The following is a 20625-nucleotide window of genomic DNA, read 5'->3' as shown; positions in this document are numbered from 1 at the left end:
ACTTACAAGGGAAGAATGTGTCTTCACAACAGCTCTGCCCCAAAGCATGACATGGCTGCTGGGAGGATCCGTGTGGGTCCACACGGTCTTCTTCCTGGTTGTACAGTTCCCGATGCATCCCCATTGGGGTGCCTGTCTCCTTTGCTTTAAATTCAATTTGTGCCAAGAGGAGGAAAGAATCTGATACACAATATTATTCCTCAGGAAAGACATGATGTACATACTAACGTAGTGGTTGATGGTCATTATTTTCTAATTAAAATAGAAAACTGGGAGGGGGATAGAGGGGCAATAGATTTGCACTGTCCTGATACAGAGACTTACATTCTAGTGAGAGTTAAACCCCACAGTCAAGGTCCACGATGGCTCAAAGTAAATAAGTACTTGGAGTCAGTAGGAGACACACATGTGTGGGGCCTCCTTATGAACCTCAGTATTGTAGGAAAACAGTTCTCAACAAAAGGAGAGTCCATACGTGTCAGGTATGCTCTGTGGGGTATGGGGAGGTGTGGCTGCAGAAATGGGTCCTTTCCATGCCCTGGTGACAAAGAACGAAGGTTCCTGGTTTGAAGTAAAGAGCAGCTCCTGTTCCCAGGTGGAGCCTGCAGCCCACAGCTGAGGTTAGCAGTAGAATCTAGGGGAGACCATGGGACATACACGCACAGTCAGAGGCTGAACATGACATAAGTTCCACACCCTGGTACATGAGGGTTGGATTTTCTTGTGCACAGGTTTCTTCTGCAGCCTGGCCAGTTCCTCCCTCATTGCTCTTCATCCCAGTTCCTAGTCTCTTCCATCGACTGGACTTTCAGAGCTTCTACCTCAACGTTCTCCTGTCCACCTACTCTGCCTCTTGGTTCTCTACTCCACAGCCAGCAGAAAATGTTACTAAACAGCAAGGGATTGTATCTCTTTCTGGGAACCAAGAGCTCCTGGGATAAGAGGGTGTGTGGACGAGCCTTGAAGCAAGTAGCTCCTTTAAGCTGCTTCAGATCCTCCTCTGGCTGGAGCTTCCGAGACTGCACCTTCAGGGCTGCCAGTCATTAAAACCAATGATTCCTGATACACACAGGAACATGGTTGTACGCACAAGGAGTCATGCTGAGCCAAAGAAGCCCTACAAAGAAAGTACATATGATACAATTATCTATTTATGAATTCTACAAAATTAAAGCTAGTCTAAGGTGACATGAGAAAGACCAATAGTTATGTGGGGACAGGGTGAAGAAGGGAAGAGGGAGGAGGAAATCCAAGATAAGTACAGGACATTTTAGGGAGAACTGATGTGCTCACTCTCGATAATATTGATTTTCACACCAGTGTTTATCATATCCCACACTCTGCATGTGTGTAGTTCACCCTGTGACAAGTACACACATCGAAGCTATTATAGGAAATCACAGAGATGATTCTGGAAGAACACAGATAGAGTAAACTTTGAGAGACTTGAAATTACACCTTCACAATCCTGATTCTCTCTGCATTTCAGGTAAACTCTAGAACCAGCATTCTGTCCCCATTACAGGAGGGGTTCCACCTTCCTCATGAGCCTGCCCACTCTGTCCCAAGGGGGGTTTCAGGGATGCAGCACAGTACTGTGGAAGGAGCACCGACTTATATCCTGGGGCTCACTCTCCCCCAATAAATGCTCTTGGGACAACTCAGAAACCTTCCACAACTCTAGGTGTAGGTTCACATCACTTAAGGGGGAACATGACACCTAAACCCCAAGATTGATGTTGACATGTAAAAACAAAGTAGTACATGGAGGCCAAGAATATACATTGGAAAGTTATCAAATACTAAATAATATTTTTTCACAAGTGAAAAATAGCACCACATCAACGGCAGTCACACCTGCTCTGGACACTGCCCTCTCTGTCAGCATAGATCCCAAGTTGAATATATATTCAGAGGACATGCAAATAGGGTCCTCCCTCTGCTGATTAAACCAGCTGAGTCCCAACCCTTGCAGCTGGGAGAGGAGCCCCAGCCCCGGGATCCCCAGGTGTTCCCATTCAGTGAGCAGGACAGAACACAGACAACTCACCATGGAGTTTGTACTTGGCTGGGTTTTCCTTGTTGCTCTTTTAAAAGGTAATTTATGGTGAACAAGAAACATTGAGTGTACGAGAGTATGTGAGTGAGAGAAAGAGTGTAGTGTGACAGTTTCCTGACCAGGATGTCTTGTGTCTGCAGGTGTCCAGTGTGAGGTGCAGCTGGTGGAGTCTGGGGGAGACCTGGTGAAGCCTGGCGGGTCCCTGAGACTCTCCTGTGCAGCCTCTGGATTCACCTTCAGCAGCTACTACATGAGCTGGGTCCGCCAGGCTCCAGGGAAGGGGCTGCAGTGGGTGGCAGCTATTAGCAGTAGTGGTGGTAGCACATACTACGCGGACTCTGTGAAGGGCCGATTCACCATCTCCAGAGACAACGGCAAGAACACGCTGTATCTGCAGATGAACAGCCTGAGAGACGAGGACACGGCCGTGTATTACTGTGCAACAGACACAGTGAGGGGAAATCAATGTGAGCCCAGACACAAACCTCACTGTACGAGGTGATCTGGACCACCAGGGGGTGCACACTACTCCCCATATCTGTCCTTAAGCCCCAAAAGGAGATGCAGCTGGAGGATATGGCAGGTATCCTCTCAGGATCTGGGTCTTCCTCTCTAATTATAGCTGTTTCCCCCAGGGAGCCTCTCTGCACACATAGTTCTGTGCTACCTATTCATTCTCTGACATAAATAAAACTCTGAAGAACTGCTATACTAGCAAGGGCAAAAGTCAGTGTCTCTTGCACGTGTTTGTTCCTGGACCTAAATATGAACGAATTACAAATATCTCCATGCAAATCCCCTGAATACTTTCAAGAGTCCCAGCTGCACTCAGCTGTGTATCAAAGGAGAATCCAGCTCAGTGTGCAAGCGTGCAAGAAGTGCCCTCTGGATATGGGGCTACAGTGGCGTCAACAATCCAAAGCCAGAGAAGAAAGATCCCTGGTGGGGCTCACTCTCTTAAACCATGTTCACAACAATGTCAGTGGCAGCGTGGGGAACAGAGGGAACCCCACCAGGACATGGTGTGGATGTAGAGTCTGTTGCTCATACACACACACACACACACACACACACACACAAACATGAGAACATAAAACTTTCATCCCCTTTACCATCTTGTCTGTTGAGAGCAGGGCAGGCCTCTCCTCAAGTCATAACTGCTTGGATGGAGCCAAGGAAGGACACTGGCTCAGGGTGTGTGCTGTGATGACTAATTCGACTAAACACATGTGAAAATGGCAAGAACAAAAGAGAGAAATGGCCATTCTAAGTAGAAAATGATACGAATCCTTGGAAATTTAGAAGAATAATCCACGGAAACATCACAAGTAAAAAGATAATGATAGAAGTAGAGTGAGTTCTACCCGAGTCTGCAGTGGAAGCTGTCCACTCCCCAAGGTCTCAAACTGGTTCTGAAGTTCTTGTGTTCTCTGTGTGCACTCAGAGACCAGAAGGTTCTACTGGATCCATGAGAATCCTCAGGCTGAGGTGCTGGATGGGAGGAGCCTTCCACCTGCAGGAAATAACTACTTATCTTTCAGTTGCTGATATCAGCTCAATAAGTATGACCTCAACCATCACAGGTTGAATCCTAAGGACACTGTGATGGATCGAGGAGGACCAGCCTTAGGGAATCATTTAGGTCAGGAGGGTGCAGTCTCATGACAGGATTACTGCCCTTATACCGCAGGACTGGGAAACCGCCCTGCCCCCTGACCCCATGTGAGGTGACAGGGAAAGAACACACTAGGAGGTGGGTGCCCTCCAGACACCAAATCTGTCTGCACCTTGACCTGGACTTCCCAGAATCCAGAACTGTGAGAAATGAGTGTCTGTTGTTTAAAACCACCCAGTCCTTGTACATTCTTATAGCAGCTGGAACAGACTGAGACATGAATGACACATGAACCCAAGCACTGATGCTCTCATGTTTCCCTGCTGCATTTGTTGGGAAAAGTACGTGATAAGTTCCTTCAGTGAGATTCAAGGGTGGATTTCTCACATGTTCTCTCCTGCAGATAGGACTATCCAGTTGACTATCCTAGGACTCTGTGAAAAGACACAGTGGACACACAGAGGGAGAAACTTGATACAAGGGAGTCAGGATTTCCTAGAGTATGTAGAAATTTAATTTAAGGATGCTGTTTTTTGAATCTTCCAGAAGATGTGGATGTGATCACCATGTGAGATTTGAGTCTGATCATCACTTTACAGAGTTGTGTTGTACTGAAAGCCCTGAAGTTAAGCACCTTTGTTCCCTTGCTCCTTCCAGGATTCTTTCCTTTACTGTGTTGTATTTTGTGAGTTTGACTACAATATGCCTTGGAGATAGTCAGCTTTTGTTGAATTTAATAGGAGTTCTCCGTACTACTTGGATTTTGACGTCTGTGTCCTTCTGCATATTAGGGAACTTTTTGGCTATTATTTTATGGAATAAAAATAATCCCTCTTTTTATCTCTCTTCATCTTCTGTGACTCTTATGATACAAATGTTATAATGTTTTAATAAGTCACTGAGTTCCCTAAGTCTACCTTCATGGCCCATTACCTTGGTTTCCCTCTTCTTTTCACTCATTTTCTACAATATTATCTTGTATACCACAGATTCCCTCCTCTCCTTCATCTTTCCTCATTTTTTATGGCCTGCACTTGGAATAGCCTATTGGATTTAGTTGTTTGTGGGTTTTTGTTGTTGTTGTTTTAATTTGGGCCTGATTCAATTTTAGTTCATTTATCACTGCAGTAAGGGATTCTCTAGTGTCTTCTATCCTTTTTTGAAGCCCAGTTTGTACCCTAAAATTATTGTTTTAAGTTAGATCAGACATCATACTTATATTTGTATTGATTAAAAGCCTGTCCATGACATTTACTTCCTATTCATTCCTCTGGGGTAAACTTTTCTATCCTTTCATTTTTTATTTTCAGAAAATAAAAAAAGAACGGGGTAAAAAAATCAAGAAATGAAGATCCTGGGTTTGTTTTGGTCTGCTTGTAAAAAAGAATATAGGTCACCAAATAATTAAAAATAAATACAAAATAAAATAAAGTAAAAATAAAATAAATAAATATATATTTATAAAAATAAAAATGAAAAAGAAAATATAAGAACAAATAATAGAAATCAAGAAAGAAGAATTGGAAAATAAATCAAAAAATAAAAAATAAAAAAATAGAAGAATACAAGTAGAAAGAAAGTTAGATCCTACTTCCCCTAGAGCTGAAACTACATCACCCAATGATCATTAGACTTGGTGAGATTGAATAGATTCTGCTGATCTCAGGGAGGTGCCTGCTGTGATTATTCTCAGGGGTTTTGGCCTAGTGGAAATGCACATCTTGGGAGCAGGGTGCAGGGCTTGGTGTAAGCGGCTCTGGCCTCCAATAGGTAGAGCTGTTTTGCCCTGATGGGTGGGTTAAATATGGCATCTGCTCTCTAAACTGGTGTTGGAAGTTCGCACACTGCACTCTTCAGTGAGAACTCACAGAAGAGCAATCAACCCTATTGTGTGCCCGGTTTCCATCAGAACCCTGTGTTCACCCTGCCTGTGTTGGAGCTTCTCTATCTCAGGCACATGACTGAGTTTCAAAACTTCAAAACTAGGGACTCCCACGGTGTGGACCCATGCTATTCTCTATTGCAGGGTCTCATAGCCTTTTTGCCTTTTGCCTGCAGGTCTCAGGGAAGAGGTCCCATGACCACACAGTGGTTCACCGTTTATGGCAAAGCAGAGCAGAAAGCCTGCACTTAGACTCACTGTTCGACCAGGTTTCAGGCTCCTATGCCTAGTAACTGTGCATCACGTTGGTGCCGCACATTCTTCTTAGGACTCAGGGGAGCCTCAGACCCTGTATTTCTGCCCCACTTTGCCACTTCAGCACCTTTATTCCAGGCACATCCCCACAGTAGCGGACTTCTCAAAGTGCAGGTTTTGCTCTCTGCTGCTATAATACATTGTCGGCAGCTTCAGGAGGCACGCTCTTTCCCTGCTGTCATCCCCACACTTGTATCGCCCCCAAGACAAATCTGCACACCTCCTGCTTTCCAAAAGGTGGTTGATTTTCTATTTGTAGACCTGCAGTTTTTGTTGTCTCAGACCTCTGACTGATTTCTTGGTTGCTCAGAATGACTTGATATCTACCTAGCTGTGTTCCAGGGTTGAGACAAGTGTAGGGACCCTTACTCCTACTCCATCACACTTCCTCCCTCCCTCATTTACTTATAGCAAAGAGGGTGTGATAAATTCCTTCTGCAGTATATGCTGAAGCTCAGACGTGAAATCTGGTGTTGTATTTCAGAATATCCTAACTTATTTCCCGCCCTACCCTGATCCAGTGGTCCTATGATTCAATTGCTGTTTGAGTGTGCAATCCCATTAAGTATTATGCAATTATTATATCATTTTGCAGGAAGTAATGATTCACATATGCAGTCCAGGTACATAACCTGATCAATGAGAGGCATAGAGAATGCACCTCCTGGCAGTGAGCCCGGGTCCTTGAACAGGATATGATGTGTGCTCCCAAAAGACAAGAATTGCACGAACATTATTAGCACCACACCATGTCTCTCTACAGGGGAGCAGGTGCATTTTGGATGGTATGGCACGTTGGCAGTCTTCCTGATGCACGGGAACCATTCAGGGATGGAAACTGGGGGATCTGGAGACAGTACACAAGTCCGGTACTTATCCAGCAGGTGTCGAAGTTTTTCTTCTATTAGACTGAATTTCCTAAAACTCAAAAGAAGCTGTCAAAAACTGAGAGTGCAGAGGCAGCCTGACTGTGTTGGTTGAGGATGGATATGATATATGAACCTTTCTTAAATGTCCCCACAGCAGAATGCATGGGACCCTAATCCCATCAGTGCCAGTGGGAGTTTCTTTGGACAACGGAGTCCATGCATCTCTGAGAGTTTGTGTAATTTTACCTTGAGGACGCTGTTTTCTCAACCTTGCCAGGAGACCGTGGATGTGACCAGCATGTGTGGTTTGAGTCTGAGCCACACCATGCACAGTTGTCCCACCAGACATCTGTCAGGTGTGTGTCTCAGCCCCTGGACATGAAAGCTGGTACAACTCAGGATGGAAACCCAAATCAAGAAACTTTTCATCAGCTAAAAGGGATGGAGGCTTTGGTTCAGGAATGACTTCACAACATGGGAAAGGACACATTCAAGAAATAAAACACATGCACATGCCATGGAAGGTGGACGTGGGATAAAGCCCATCTACCTGTGTTCTATGGACCCCTGAAGACTGGTTTCTCTCAATGTCCCGCCTCCCAGGTTCCCCAGGACTATGATACTGATGGTGACACATGTGCAGGATATATTCTGACTCTCTTTGTGAGATTTCCTCCCAAGTACTGACTCAAGGCTGTAACCAATTTGTATCTACCCTGAACTGTGATATAATAGAACATTTAACTAACAGGCTTTGGATCACCTGGTGCCACAAAGCAGCTAAAGACTGTAGATGATCTGAGGGAAGTGAAAGACAGAGTGTTTCCAGTATCTTGATGTTAAATCAATTTTATGTCACTTCAAAAACCTAGGGGACCCCCATCATGGATGGACATGGTGACAGCATTGTCAAGGTCACAGGCAGACCCAAACAGACACTGGCAGAAGGGAGAGATTCTTCTGAAAGGAACTCCTGAAGAAGCATCAATGTCCCAGCAGATCCTCTCCTGCCTCCCAGCTAGAATCATCTCATTGCCACAGAAACACAGATCCCAGATGGGAAATAGGACTCTGTCCACAGCCTGATATTATTTCCACATAAAATTAAGTTCATAAATCCCTTAATGGACAGGGATTTGAATTATATGCTGGTCCTGTAACCCACTGCTATAATTGATACTCTGGATTTCTGATAATGGTTACACCAAATTATCATTATGGGCATCAAGCTTTTCCAAAAATGTCCTTAATCTTGTTACTCCCATGTTCTTATGGCTATCTTCATAGAAACTTCATAATTTTTATTGTGTTTTATTTATATTCCTATCTTTGACATTGAGCATTCAAAAACACCTATAAAAAACAGGGCAGAGAAACTCCCATATTGATGCAAAATTGTTCCTCTGCATCTTCTCCACATTCATGTTTGTTATGGAAAGCATATAAATAATACATTCTCTGAGATCCACAGATACATCTCCAGGGTGAGAAGCAACTTTATTGTAATATCAGAAACTGGAAAGAATCCCAACCCCAAACAACTATTTCAAAAACTAAAATCCTGCTATATTCATTCATTGGAAAGGTGCCAACCATTGAAACCAGTGATTTGTTTTTAAGGTCTGTATTATATATTTTTTTCAAAAATACATTGCACTTTGACAATGTTTACTTAAAAAAATAAAGAAACATCTTTAAGAACTGCATATCACTTCCAAAAGGAATCTCTAAACTCCCCAGGACTTTTCCTATCTGACGTTACTCAGTGAATCTTATCTTGTGTTACAATGACGTGTATCCCAGTCTCCTCTCCTTTAAACTCTGGGGAAATTCCAATGGAAGCCTGTCCATCACTCAAGGTCCACTTTGCAGGGACAAAGTCTGTGGAGAAGCTCTGGGCCGAATAAAACAGCAATGAAGGTGGCAACAGGCCATCACATAAGGAGAAAAGGACCAACTAATAACAGTGCACAGTCATCTTACAAGGATGTTAATGAGCACAAGACTATTAGCAAGGGGAAACCATGACCAAGTCAAAACAACATGGAAAATACAGGGTTCTTCCCAGAAAGTGTGGGAATTCTAACAATCTACATATGTGCATGAGCTAGATTAACAAAATGGCCAAGCAAAGAGTGATAGCCATATTTCTCAGGAAAAGTCAGTAAATTCCTATCAGAGGACGTGTTCATTGATCAGGAAAATTTCAGAGTGACCTCTGAGTGTGCAAAGACATGCTCCCTCTAGAATATGGCCTGAGGGGACAAGACCCTGACTTTCTCTGGTAGATAAAAGTGCACATTTTGAGCTTCAGAACAAAGGGAGGCTGCATCATAAATGAAGGTCATGCGAGGGGGTCCAGAGAGAGAAAGAGAACCCAGTTCGAGGCAGGCCATAACGTGGAGACCTGGAAGCCCACTCAGAAGCATAGAGACTCTGGGAAGCAGGAGGCAATGGATGCCTGTGTCTCAATTTTGGGCTCTTTGCTCTGAAGTAATGTAATCCCTCTAGACTGTCACACATGACCACCTCAACATGGGTGTGTCTGGAGGGTGTAATCTAGAATGGAGCAAATAGGGTAGAAGTACCGTCCAGTCCATACTTCTTGATGACACTCATTCCAGAACCCTCAACTTGAGGGTGCATTTATTCTTTTTTTGTACCATATCTACAAATTATTTATTAGTCATCTGTATATATTCATGTTCAAATTGATATGAGTAGATTAAAATACTTTGGAATTAAGCACTTCATGGTTAACTTTGCAAATGTTTTTTTCTTAATAAATTCTAAGTATTGTAATAATAAGATTTCTATTTTTGTGTTATGTTACATTAGTAACCATACCGTACATCATTAGTTTTTGATGTAGTGTTCCATGATTCATTGTTTGCATATAACACCCAGTGCTCCATGCAATACATGCCCTCCTTAATACCCATCACCAGCCAACCCATCCACTCACCCTCCTCTCCTCTGAAACCCTCAGTCTGTTTCCCAGAGTCCTAGTCTCTCATGGTTCTCTCCACCTATAATCTCCTCCTGCTTCATTTTTCCCTTCCTTCTCCCAATGTCCTCCATACTATTCCTTATATCCCACATATGAGTGAAAGCATATGACAATTGTCTCTCTCTGCTTGATTTATTTCACTTAGCATAATCTCCTCCAGTTCCATTCATGTCGATAAAAATGATGGGTATTCATCCTATCTAATGGCTGAGTAATCTCTTACCTGTATCAACCAGAAACAGAACATGGGCAAAATACATTATAAAAAATGATACCAGATGGAAATATATGAATGATATGAACCATCAGAAAGCTGCTAATACAAGGTGGGAGGGGAGCTGCTACAGCGGACAGACAGATACAGAGGGGACCAAAGGATGGACAGAAAGAGGAATAGCAAAACCAGAGATGACCAGACACAATGAAAACACTCCAGGAATTCACAAGAGATATGAGGAGTGGGGTGCAACTGGGCTTCTCAAAGGACAAAGGATGGAGACCTCAGTCTCTGGGGCTGATAGCTGGGTGCCCTCCTTAACTACCTCTTTATCTCACTCTATGGCCAATTAGTCAGCAAGTCTTGCCAGTTACAAGTTCAAGACACACCCAGAATCCAACCATTTCCAACCCCTTCACTGCTGCCACCCTGGATTGAACTCCTATCAGCTCTCACTTGGACACCAGCAAGAATCTCCTCACCTGCCTGATTCCAAATTCCCATGTCCCTATCCCCTGCCCACCTAGTCTCCACACCACTGTGGGTCAGCCATAAAATCTTACCATGTGGAGGAAGAGAGGATAGGTATCTGCTTATGGTCTGTCTTCCCTCCTCATAGGTAAGAGCCATGAAGGCACGTTCTTCTATTTCTCTTCATTGCTGTATTCACGGGGACTAAGCAGGGCCATCGATTGGGCAGTTAGAACCAAATAAATATTTGTTAATGAATTACATAAGCAGTTATGGAACTGTACCTTAGACTTCTGGGAAAGGAATAAAGGAACTGCATTTTGCATCTGTTTGTGGGTCTTCAGGAGGCTCAGGGCTCTGGAAATCATGCTTAGTTTGTCATCATCACTGACTCTACAATGGCCTGTTCACAAGGTTCACTGAATGAACTAGTGGAAAGAATGTAAGATAGGTTTACTAATTTACAAGGTGCCTAGAACTGACCTGGGGAGAATATGGATGCTGTTACATCCCCATGCACAGGAGCAGGTGATGAGTAAGAGTAGAGTTCATCAGTCATGTCAAGTCTACAGGAAAAACACTACTCAACATGGACTGAATGAATTCTGTACCAGCGATAAACAGGACAAAGGTGATGAAGATAACTGCTGTATTCAAGGACGGAGAAAATTGGAGGCGTCTCTGCCTCTATTAGCTGGTGAACAAGTGCAAGGGCCTCGGTGGTGGACCTGTTCTGAGGGAGATGCACACAGGCAGCATTTGGGAGCCACAAAGAAGTGAGTGAGCATCCTTATCTGAGGAGGCCAGGGGGTCAAGGAAGCACTTCGAGAAAGATTTTCCTTGAGCTGAACCAAGACTTATGAGGATGTTTAGCAGATAAGAAAAAAAGCACATTTAGAGAAAAAGGCACAGGCCTGTGTGAAGCCCAAGAACACATGGTTGCCTTCCCGAGTGGATCCTGCGAGGAAGCTAACAAAACACGGATGGACAGGAAACGCTTGTAGCACATGTTCCTCTAAGGACAGAACCTGTGATTTCCAGAGTTCCTGGACACTCCTCCTCTCACACTACCCACTTTCCCCAATAAGAAGTGACCTACAAAGGGGCTAACAGAGTTAAAAACATCATGAAACATAATCAGGGAGGGGAATCAAATATCTGGCATCCACTCCACTTTATGGGAGGACTGACGCGTGCGTGTAATGCACGGTGTTCCCTGTTATCATCAGCACTTATAAGGGAGGAATGTGTCTTCACAACAGCTGTGCCCCAAAGCATGACATGGCTGCTGGGAGGATCCCTGTGGGTCCGCACGGTCTTCTTCCTGGTTGTACAGTTCCCGATGCGTCCCCATTGGGTGCCTGTCTCCTTTGCTTTAAATTCAATTTGTGTGAAGAAGAGGACAGAATCTGATACACAGTATTATTCCTCAGGAAGGACATGATGTACATCCTAACTTAGTGGGTCATGGTCATTATCTTCTAATTAAAATAGAAAACTGGGCGGGGGACAGAGGGGCAATAGATTTGCACTGTCCTGATACAGAGACTTTACATTCTAGTCAGAGTTAAAACCCACAGTCAAGGTCCACGATGGCTCAATGTAAATAGGTACTTGGAGTCACAAGGAGACACAGATGTGCGGGGCCTCCTTGAGCCTCAGTATTGTAGGAAAACAGTTCTCAACAAAAGGAGAGTCCATACGTGTCAGGTATGCTCCGTGGGGTGTGGGGAGGTGTGGCTGCAGAGATGGGTCCTCTCCATGCCCTGGTGACAAAGAAAGAAGGCTCCTGGTTTGAAGTAAAGAGCAGCTCCTGTTCCCAGGTGGAGCCTGCAGCCCACAGCTGAGGTTAGCAGTGGAATCTAGGGGAGACCATGGGACATACGCGCACAGTCAGAGGCTGAACATGACGTAACTTCCACACCCTGGTACCTGAGGGTTGGATTTTCTAGTGCACAGGTTTCTTCTGCAGCCTGGCCAGTTCCTCCCTCACTGCTCTTCATCCCAGTTCCTGGCCTCTTCCATCGACAGGACTTTCAGAGCTTCTACCTCAACGTTCTCCTGTCCACCTACTCTGCCTCTTGGTTCTCTTCTCCACAGCCAGCAGAGAATGTTACTAAACAGCAAGGGATTGTATCTCTTTCCGGGAACCAAGAGCTCCTGGGATAAGAGGGTGTGTGGATGAGCCTTGAGGCAAGCAGCTTCTTTCAGCTGCTTCAGATCCTCCTCTGGCTGGTGCTTCCGAGACTGCGCCTTCGGGGCTGCCAGTCATTAAAACCAATGATTCCTGATACACACAGCAACATGGTTGTACGCACAAGGCTTCATGCTGAGCCAAAGAAGCCCTACAAAGAAAGTACATATGATACAATTATCTATTTATGAATTCTACAGAATTAAAGCTAGTCTAAGGTGACATGAGAAAGATCAATAGTTATGTGGGGACAGGGTGAAGAAGGGAAGAGGGAGGAGGAATTCCAAGATAAGTACAGGACATTTTAGGGAGAACTGATGTGCTCACTCTCGATAACATTGATTTTGACACGAGTGTTTATCATATCCCACACTCTGCATGTGTGTAGTTCATCCTGTGACAAGTACACACATCGAAGCTATTATAGGTAATCACAGAGATGATTCTGGAGGAACACAGATAGAGTAAACTTTGAGAGACTTGAAATTACACCTTCACAATCCTGATTCTCTCTGCATTTCAGGTAAACTGTAGAACCAGCATTCTGTCCCCATTACAGGAGGGGTTCCACCTTCCTCATGAGCCTGCCCACTCTGTCCCAAGGGGGGTTTCAGGGATGCGGCACAGTACTGTGGAAGGAGCACCGACTTATATCCTTGCTCACTCTCACCCTATGAATGCTTTTGGACAACTCACAAGCCTTCCACAATTCTAGGTGTATGTTCACAGCACTTAGGGGGGAACATGACACCTAAACCCCAAGATTAATGTTGACATGTAAAAACAAAGTAGTACATGGAGGCCTAGAATATACATTGGAAAGTTATCAAATAGTAAATGATATTTTTTCAAAAGTGATCAATAGCACCACATCAACGGCAGTCACACCTGCTCTGGACACTGCCCTCTCTGTCAGCACAGATCCCAAGTTGAATATATATTCAGAGGACATGCAAATAGGGCCCTCCCTCTGCTGATTAAACCAACTGAGCCCCAACCCTTGCAGCTGGGAGAGGAGCCCCAGCCCCGGGATCCCCAGGTGTTCCCACTCAGTGAGCAGGACAGAACACAGACAACTCACAATGGAGTTTGTACTTGGCTGGGTTTTCCTTGTTGTTCTTTTAAAAGGTAATTTTTGGTGGACAAGAAACATTGAGTGTACGAGAGTATGTGAGTGAGAGAAAGAGTGGTTGTGTGACAGTTTCCTGACCAGGATGTCTTGTGTCTGCAGGTGTCCAGTGTGAGGTGCAGCTGGTGGAGTCCGGGGGAGACCTGGTGAAGCCTGGCGGGTCCCTGAGACTCTCCTGTGCAGCCTCTGGATTCACCTTCAGCAGCTACAGCATGAACTGGGTCCGCCAGGCTCCAGGGAAGGGGCTGCAGTGGGTCGCATATATTAGCAGTAGTGGTGGTAGCACATACTACGCGGACTCTGTGAAGGGCCGATTCACCATCTCCAGAGACAATGGCAAGAACACGCTGTATCTGCAGATGAACAGCCTGAGAGACGAGGACACCGCCGTGTATTACTGTGCGACAGACACAGTGAGGGAAAGTCAGTGTGAGCCCAGACACAAACCTCACTGTAGAGGGGGATCTGGTCACCAGGGGGTGCACACTGCTCACCAATTCTGTCTTTAAGCCCCAGGAGCAGGTGCATTTGGAGGATATGGCAGGTTTCCTCTCAGGATCTGGGGCTTCCTCTGTAATTATAGCCTTTTCCCCCAGGGAGCCTCTCTGCACACATAGTTCTGTGCTACCTATTCATTCTCTGACATAAATAAAAATCTGAAGAACTGCTATACAAGCAAGTGCAAATGTCAGTGTCTCTTGCACGTGCTTGTTCCTGGACCTAAATATGAATGAATTACGAATATCTCCATGCAAATCCCCTGAACACTTTCAAGAGCCCCAGCTGCACTCAGCTGTGTATCATAGGAGAATCCAGCTCAGTGTGCAAGTGTGCAAGAAGTGCCCTCTGGATATGGGGCTACAGTGGCGTCAACAATCCAAAGCCAGAGAAGAAAGATCCCTGGTGGGGCTCACTCTCTTAAACCATGTTCACAACAATGTCAGCGGCAGCGTGGGGAACAGAGGGAACCCCACCAGGACATGGTGTGGATGTAGAGTCTGTTGATCATACACACACACACACACACACACACACACACAAATGTGAGAACATAAAACTTTCATCCCCTTCACCATCTTGTCTGTTGAGAGCAGGGCAGGCCTCTCCTCAAGTCATAACTGCTTGGATGGAGCCAAGGAAGGACGCTGACTCAGGGTGTGTGCTGTCGGTCAGTGGTGGGGATGGGGTCCTGCTCATGGGAGGGGCTTGTGTGGAGTCAGTCTCCCACCTGCATCAAAGGAGGCAGAACTGGTGTGTTCTTGTTAGAGTTTGCATCTGTGAGGCAGGAAGAGAAGAGTGAGGAATGAAGGTCAAGGAGCTAACAGGCAATAATCAAAAGATACCCTGTGATGACTAATTCGACTAAACATGTGAAAATGGCAAGAACAAAAGAGAGAAATGGCCATTCTAAGTAGAAAATGATACGAATCCTTGGAAATTTAGAAGAATAATCCACGGAAATATCACAAGTAAAAAGATAATGATAGAAGTAGAGTGAGTTCTACCCGAGTCTGCAGTGGAAGCTGTCCACTCCCCAAGGTCTCAAACTGCTTCTGAAGTTCTTGTGTTCTCTGTGTGCACTCAGAGACCAGAAGGTTCTACTGGATCCATGAGAATCCTCAGGCTGAGGTGCTGGATGGGAGGAGCCTTCCACCTGCAGGGAATAACTACTTATCTTTCAGTTGCTGATATCAGCTCAATGTGTATGACCTCGACCATCACAGCTTGAATCCTAAGGACACTGTGATGGATCGAGGAGGACCAGCCTTAGGGAATCATTTGGGTCAGGAGGGTGCAGTCTCATGACAGGATTACTGCCCTTATACCGCAGGACTGGGAAAACTCCCTGCCCCCTGACCCCATGTGAGGTGTCAGGGAAAGAACACACTAGGAGGTGGGTGCCCTCCAGACACCAAATCTGTCTGCACCTTGACCTGGACTTCCCACAATCCGGAACTGTGAGAAATGAGTGTCTGTTGTTTAAAACCACCCAGTCCTTGTACATTGTTACAGCAGCTGGAACAGACTGAGACATTAATGACATGAACCCAAGCACTGATGCTCTGGTGTTTCCCTCCTGCATTTCTTGGGAAAAGTACCTGGTAAGTTCCTTCAGTGAGGTTCAAGGGTGGATTTCTCACATGTTCTCTCCTGCAGATAGGACTATCCAGTTGACTATCCTAGGACTCTGTGAAAAGACACAGTGGACACACAGAGGGAGAAACTTGGTACAAGGGAGTCAGGGTTTCCTAGAGTACGTGGAACTTTAATTTAAGGATGCTGTTTTTTCAGTCTTCGAGAAGATGTGGATAAGATCACCATGTGAGATTTGAGTCTGATAATCACCTTACAGAGTTGTGTTGTACTGAAAGCCCTGAGGTAAGCACCTTTGTTCCTTGCATCTTTCAGGATTCTTTCCTTGTCTGTGATATTTTGTGAGTTTGACAACAATATGCCCTGGAGATAGTCAGCTTTTGTTGAATATAATAGGAGTTCTCTGCACTACTTGGATTTTGATGTCTGTGTCCTTCTGCATAGTAGGGAACTTTCCAGCTATTATTTTATGGAATAAAAACAATCCCCCTTTTTATGTCTCTTCATCTTCAGTGACTCTTATGATACAAATATTATAACGTTTTAATAAGTCACTGAGTTCCCTACGTCTACCTTCATGGCCCATTACCTTGGTTTCCCTCTTCTTGTCACTCATTTTCTATAATTTTATCTTGAATACCACAGATTCGCTCCTCTCCTTCATCCATCTCATTTTTTATGGTCTGCACTTGGGATTGCATCTTGGATTTAGTTGTTTGTGGGTTTCTTGTTGTTGTTGTTGTTGTTGTTGTTGTTTTAATTTTGGCCTGATTCAATTTTAGTTCATTTATCACTGCAATTAAGGCTTCCCCCTCTAATGTCTTCTATCCTTTCTTCAAGCCCAGTTTGTATCCTAAAAATCATTGTTTTAAGTTGTAGTTCAGACATCATACTTATATTTGTATTGATTAAAAGCCTGGCCATGAGATTTACATCCTATTCATTCCTCTGCGGTAAACTTTTCCATCCTTTCATTTTTTTTCAGAAAATAAAAAGAAAGGGGGAAATAAACAAGAAATGAAGATCCTCGGTTTGTTTGGTCTGCTTCTATAAAAGAATATAGGTCACCAAATAAATTAAAATAAATATAAAGTAAAGTAAAGTAAAAACAGAATAAATAAATGTATATTTATAAAAATAAAAATCAAAAAGAAAATATAAGAAAAACTTAATAATAAAAATCAAGAAAGAAGAATTGGAAAATAAATCAAAATAAAAAATAAAATAATATGAGAATAAAAGTAGAAAGAAAGCTAGATCCTACTTCCCCTAGAGCTGAAACTAACAGCACCCAATGATCATTAGACTTGGTGAGATGGAATAGATTCTGCTGATCTCAGGGAGGTGCCTGTTGTGATTATTCTCAGGGGTTTTGGCCTAGTGGAAATGCACATCTTGGGAGCAGGGTGCAGGGCTTGGTGTAAGCGGCTCTGGCCTCCAAGAGGTAAAGCTGTTTTGCACTGCTGGGTGGGTTAAATATGGCATCTGCTCTCTAAACTGGTGTTGGAAGTTCCAACGCCGCACTCTCCAGTGAGACCTCACAGAAGAGCAATCAACCCTTTTCTGTGCCCGGTTTCCATCAGACCCCTGTGTTCACCCTGCCTGTGTTGGAGCTTCTCTATCTCAGGCACATGACTGAGTTTCAAAACTTCAAAACTAGGGACTCCCACGGGGTGGACCCATGCTATTCTCTATTGCAGGGTCTCATAGCCTTTTTGCCTTTTGCCTCCAGGTCTCAGGGAAGAGGTCCCATGACACACAGTGGTTCACCGTTTATGGCAAAGCAGAGCAGAAAGCCTGCACTTAGACTCACTGTTCGACCAGGTTTCAGGCTCCTATGCCTAGTAACTGTGCATCACGTTGGTGCCGCACATTCTTCTTAGGACTCAGGGGAGCCTCAGACCCTGTATTTCTGCCCCACTTTGCCACTTCAGCACCTTTATTCCAGGCACATCCCCACAGTAGCGGACTTCTCAAAGTGCAGGTTTTGCTCTCTGCTGCTATAATACATTGTCGGCAGCTTCAGGAGGCACGCTCTTTCCCTGCTGTCATCCCCACACTTGTATCGCCCCCAAGACAAATCTGCACACCTCCTGCTTTCCAAAAGGTGGTTGATTTTCTATTTGTAGACTTGCAGTTTTTGTTCTCTCAGACCTCTGACTGATTTCTTGGTTGCTCAGAATGACTTGATAACTACCTAGCTGTGTTCCAGGGTTGAGACAAGTGTAGGGACCCTTACTCTTCCACCATCACACTTCCTCCCTCCCTCGTTTACTTATAGCAAAGAGTGTGTGATAAATTCCTTCTGCAGTATATGCTGAAGCTCAGATGTGAAATCTGGTGTTGTATTTCAGAATATCCTAACTTATTTCCCTCTCTATCCTGATCCAGTGGTCCTATGATTCAATTGCTGTTTGAGTGTGCAATCCCATTAAGAATTATGCAATTACTATATTATTTTGCACTAAGTAATGGTTCACATATGCAGTCCATGTACATAACCTGACTCAATGAGAGGCATAGAGAAGAATGCACCTCCCGGCAGTGAGCCCAGGGCTTTGAACAGGATATGATATGTGCTCCCAAAGGACAAAAATTGCAGGAATATTATTAGCACCACACCATATCTCTGTACAGAGGAAGCAGGTGCATTTTGGATGGTATGGCACGTTGGCAGTCTTCCTGATGCACGGAAACCATTCAGGGATGGAAACTGGGGGATCTGGAGACAGAAAACAAGTCCTCTACTCATCCAGCAGGTCGAAGTTTTTCTTCTCTTAGACTGAAGTTCCTAAAATTGAAAAGAAGCTGTCAAAAACTGAGAGTGCAGAGGCAGCCTGACTGTGTTGGTTGAGGATGGATATGATATATGAACCTTTTTTAAATGTCCCCACAGCAGAATGCATGGGACCCAAATCCCATCAGTGCCAGTGGGAGTTTCTTTGGACAATGGAGTCTGTGCATCTCTGAGAGTTTGTGTAATTTTACCTTGAGGACACTGTTTTCTCAACCTTGCCAGGGGACTATGGATGTGAGAGCCATGTGTTATTGAGTCTGAGCCACACCATGCACAGTTGTCCCACCAGACAGCTGTCAGGTGTGTGTCTCAGTCCCTGGATATGAAAGCTGGTACAACTCAGGATGGAAACCCAAATCAAGAAACTTTCCATCAGCTGAAAGAGATGGAGGCTTTGGTTCAGGAATGACTTCACCACATGGGAAGGGACACATTCAAGAAATAAAACACATGCACATGCCATGGAAGGTGGACGTGGGATAAAGCCCACCTACCTGTGTTCTATGGACCCCTGAAGACTGGTTTCTCTCAATGTCCCACCTCCCAGCTTCCCCAGGACTATGATACCGATGGTGACATATGCGAAGGATATATTCTGACTCTCTTTGTGAGCTTTCCTCCCAAGTACTGACTCAAGGCTGTAACCAATTTGTCTCTACCCTGAACTGTGATATAATAGAACATTTAACTAACAGGCTTTGGATCACCTGGTGCAACCAAGCAGCTAAAGACTGTAGATGATCTGAGGGAAGTGACAGCCAGAGTGTTTGCAGTATCTTGATGTTAAATCAATTTTATGTCACTTCAAAAACCTAGGTGACCCCCTTCATGGATGGACATGGTGACAGCATTCCCAAGGTCACAGGCAGACCCAAACAGACACTGGCAGAAGGGAGAGATTCTTCTGAAAGTAACTCCTGAAGAAGCATCAGTGTCCCAGCAGATCCTCTCCTGCCTCCCACACTAGAATCATCTCATTGCCACAGAAACACAGATCCCAGGGCGCCTGGGTGGCTCAGTCGTTAGGCGTCTGCCTTCGGCTCAGGTCATGATCCCGGGGTCCTGGAATCGAGTCCCACATTGGGTTCCCTGCTCTGCGGGAAGCCTGCTTCTCCTTCTCCCACTCCCCCTGCTTGTGTTCCTGCTCTCACTGTCTCTCTCTCTCTCTGTCAAATAAATAAATAAAATCTTTAAAAAAAAGAAAGAAACACAGAGCCCAGATGGGAAATAGGACTGTGTCCACAGCCTGATATTATTTCCACATAAAATTATGTTCATCAAATCCCTTAATGGACAGGGATTTGAATTATATGCTGGTCCTGTAATCCACTGTATAAATGATACACTGGATTTCTGACAATGGTTACACCAAATTATCATCATGGGCATCAAGCTTTTCCAACAATGTCCTTAATCTTGTTACTCCCATGTTCTCATGGCCATCTTCACAGAAACTTAATAATTTTAATTGTGTTTTATTTATATTCCCAGGTTTTACATTAAGCATTCAAAAACACCTATATAAAATAGGAACTTAACAGAACAGAGATACTCCCAATTGACGCAAATTGTTCCTCTGCATCTTCTCCACATTCATGTTTGTTATGGAAAGCATATAAATAATACATTCTCTGAGATCCACAGATACATCTCCAGGGTGAGAAGCAACTTTATTGTAATATCAGAAACTGGAAAGAATCCGGACCCCAAACAACTATGTCAAAAACTAAAATCCTGCTATATTCATTCATTGGAAAGGTGCCAACCATTAAACCAGGGATTCTTTTTAAGGTCTGTATTATATATTTTTTTCAAAAATACATTGCACTTTGACAATGTTTACTTAAAAAAATAAAGAAACATCTCTAAGAACTGCATATCACCTCCAAAAGGAATCTCTAAACTCCGCAGGATTTTTCCCATCTCACGTTACTCAGTGACATCTTATCTTGTGTTACAAGGACATGTATCCC

The 20625-nt window shown here is 44.3% G+C and overlaps 1 gene segment (V, D, J or C); it reads left to right on the top strand.

The window, feature by feature from the left end:
* The first annotated feature begins 1970 nt into the window (after positions 1 to 1970).
* Positions 1971 to 17662, top strand: LOC118543833 (immunoglobulin heavy variable 3-23-like). The segment is given in 3 exon segments: positions 1971 to 2097; positions 13864 to 14174; positions 17588 to 17662. Coding segments are annotated over 3 exon segments (432 nt in total).
* The last annotated feature ends 2963 nt before the right edge of the window (positions 17663 to 20625 follow it).

Source organism: Halichoerus grypus, chromosome 8 (genome assembly GCF_964656455.1).
Source record: "Halichoerus grypus chromosome 8, mHalGry1.hap1.1, whole genome shotgun sequence".
Taxonomy (NCBI): domain Eukaryota; kingdom Metazoa; phylum Chordata; class Mammalia; order Carnivora; family Phocidae; genus Halichoerus; species Halichoerus grypus.
This window is presented reverse-complemented; position numbering and strand designations above follow the sequence as displayed.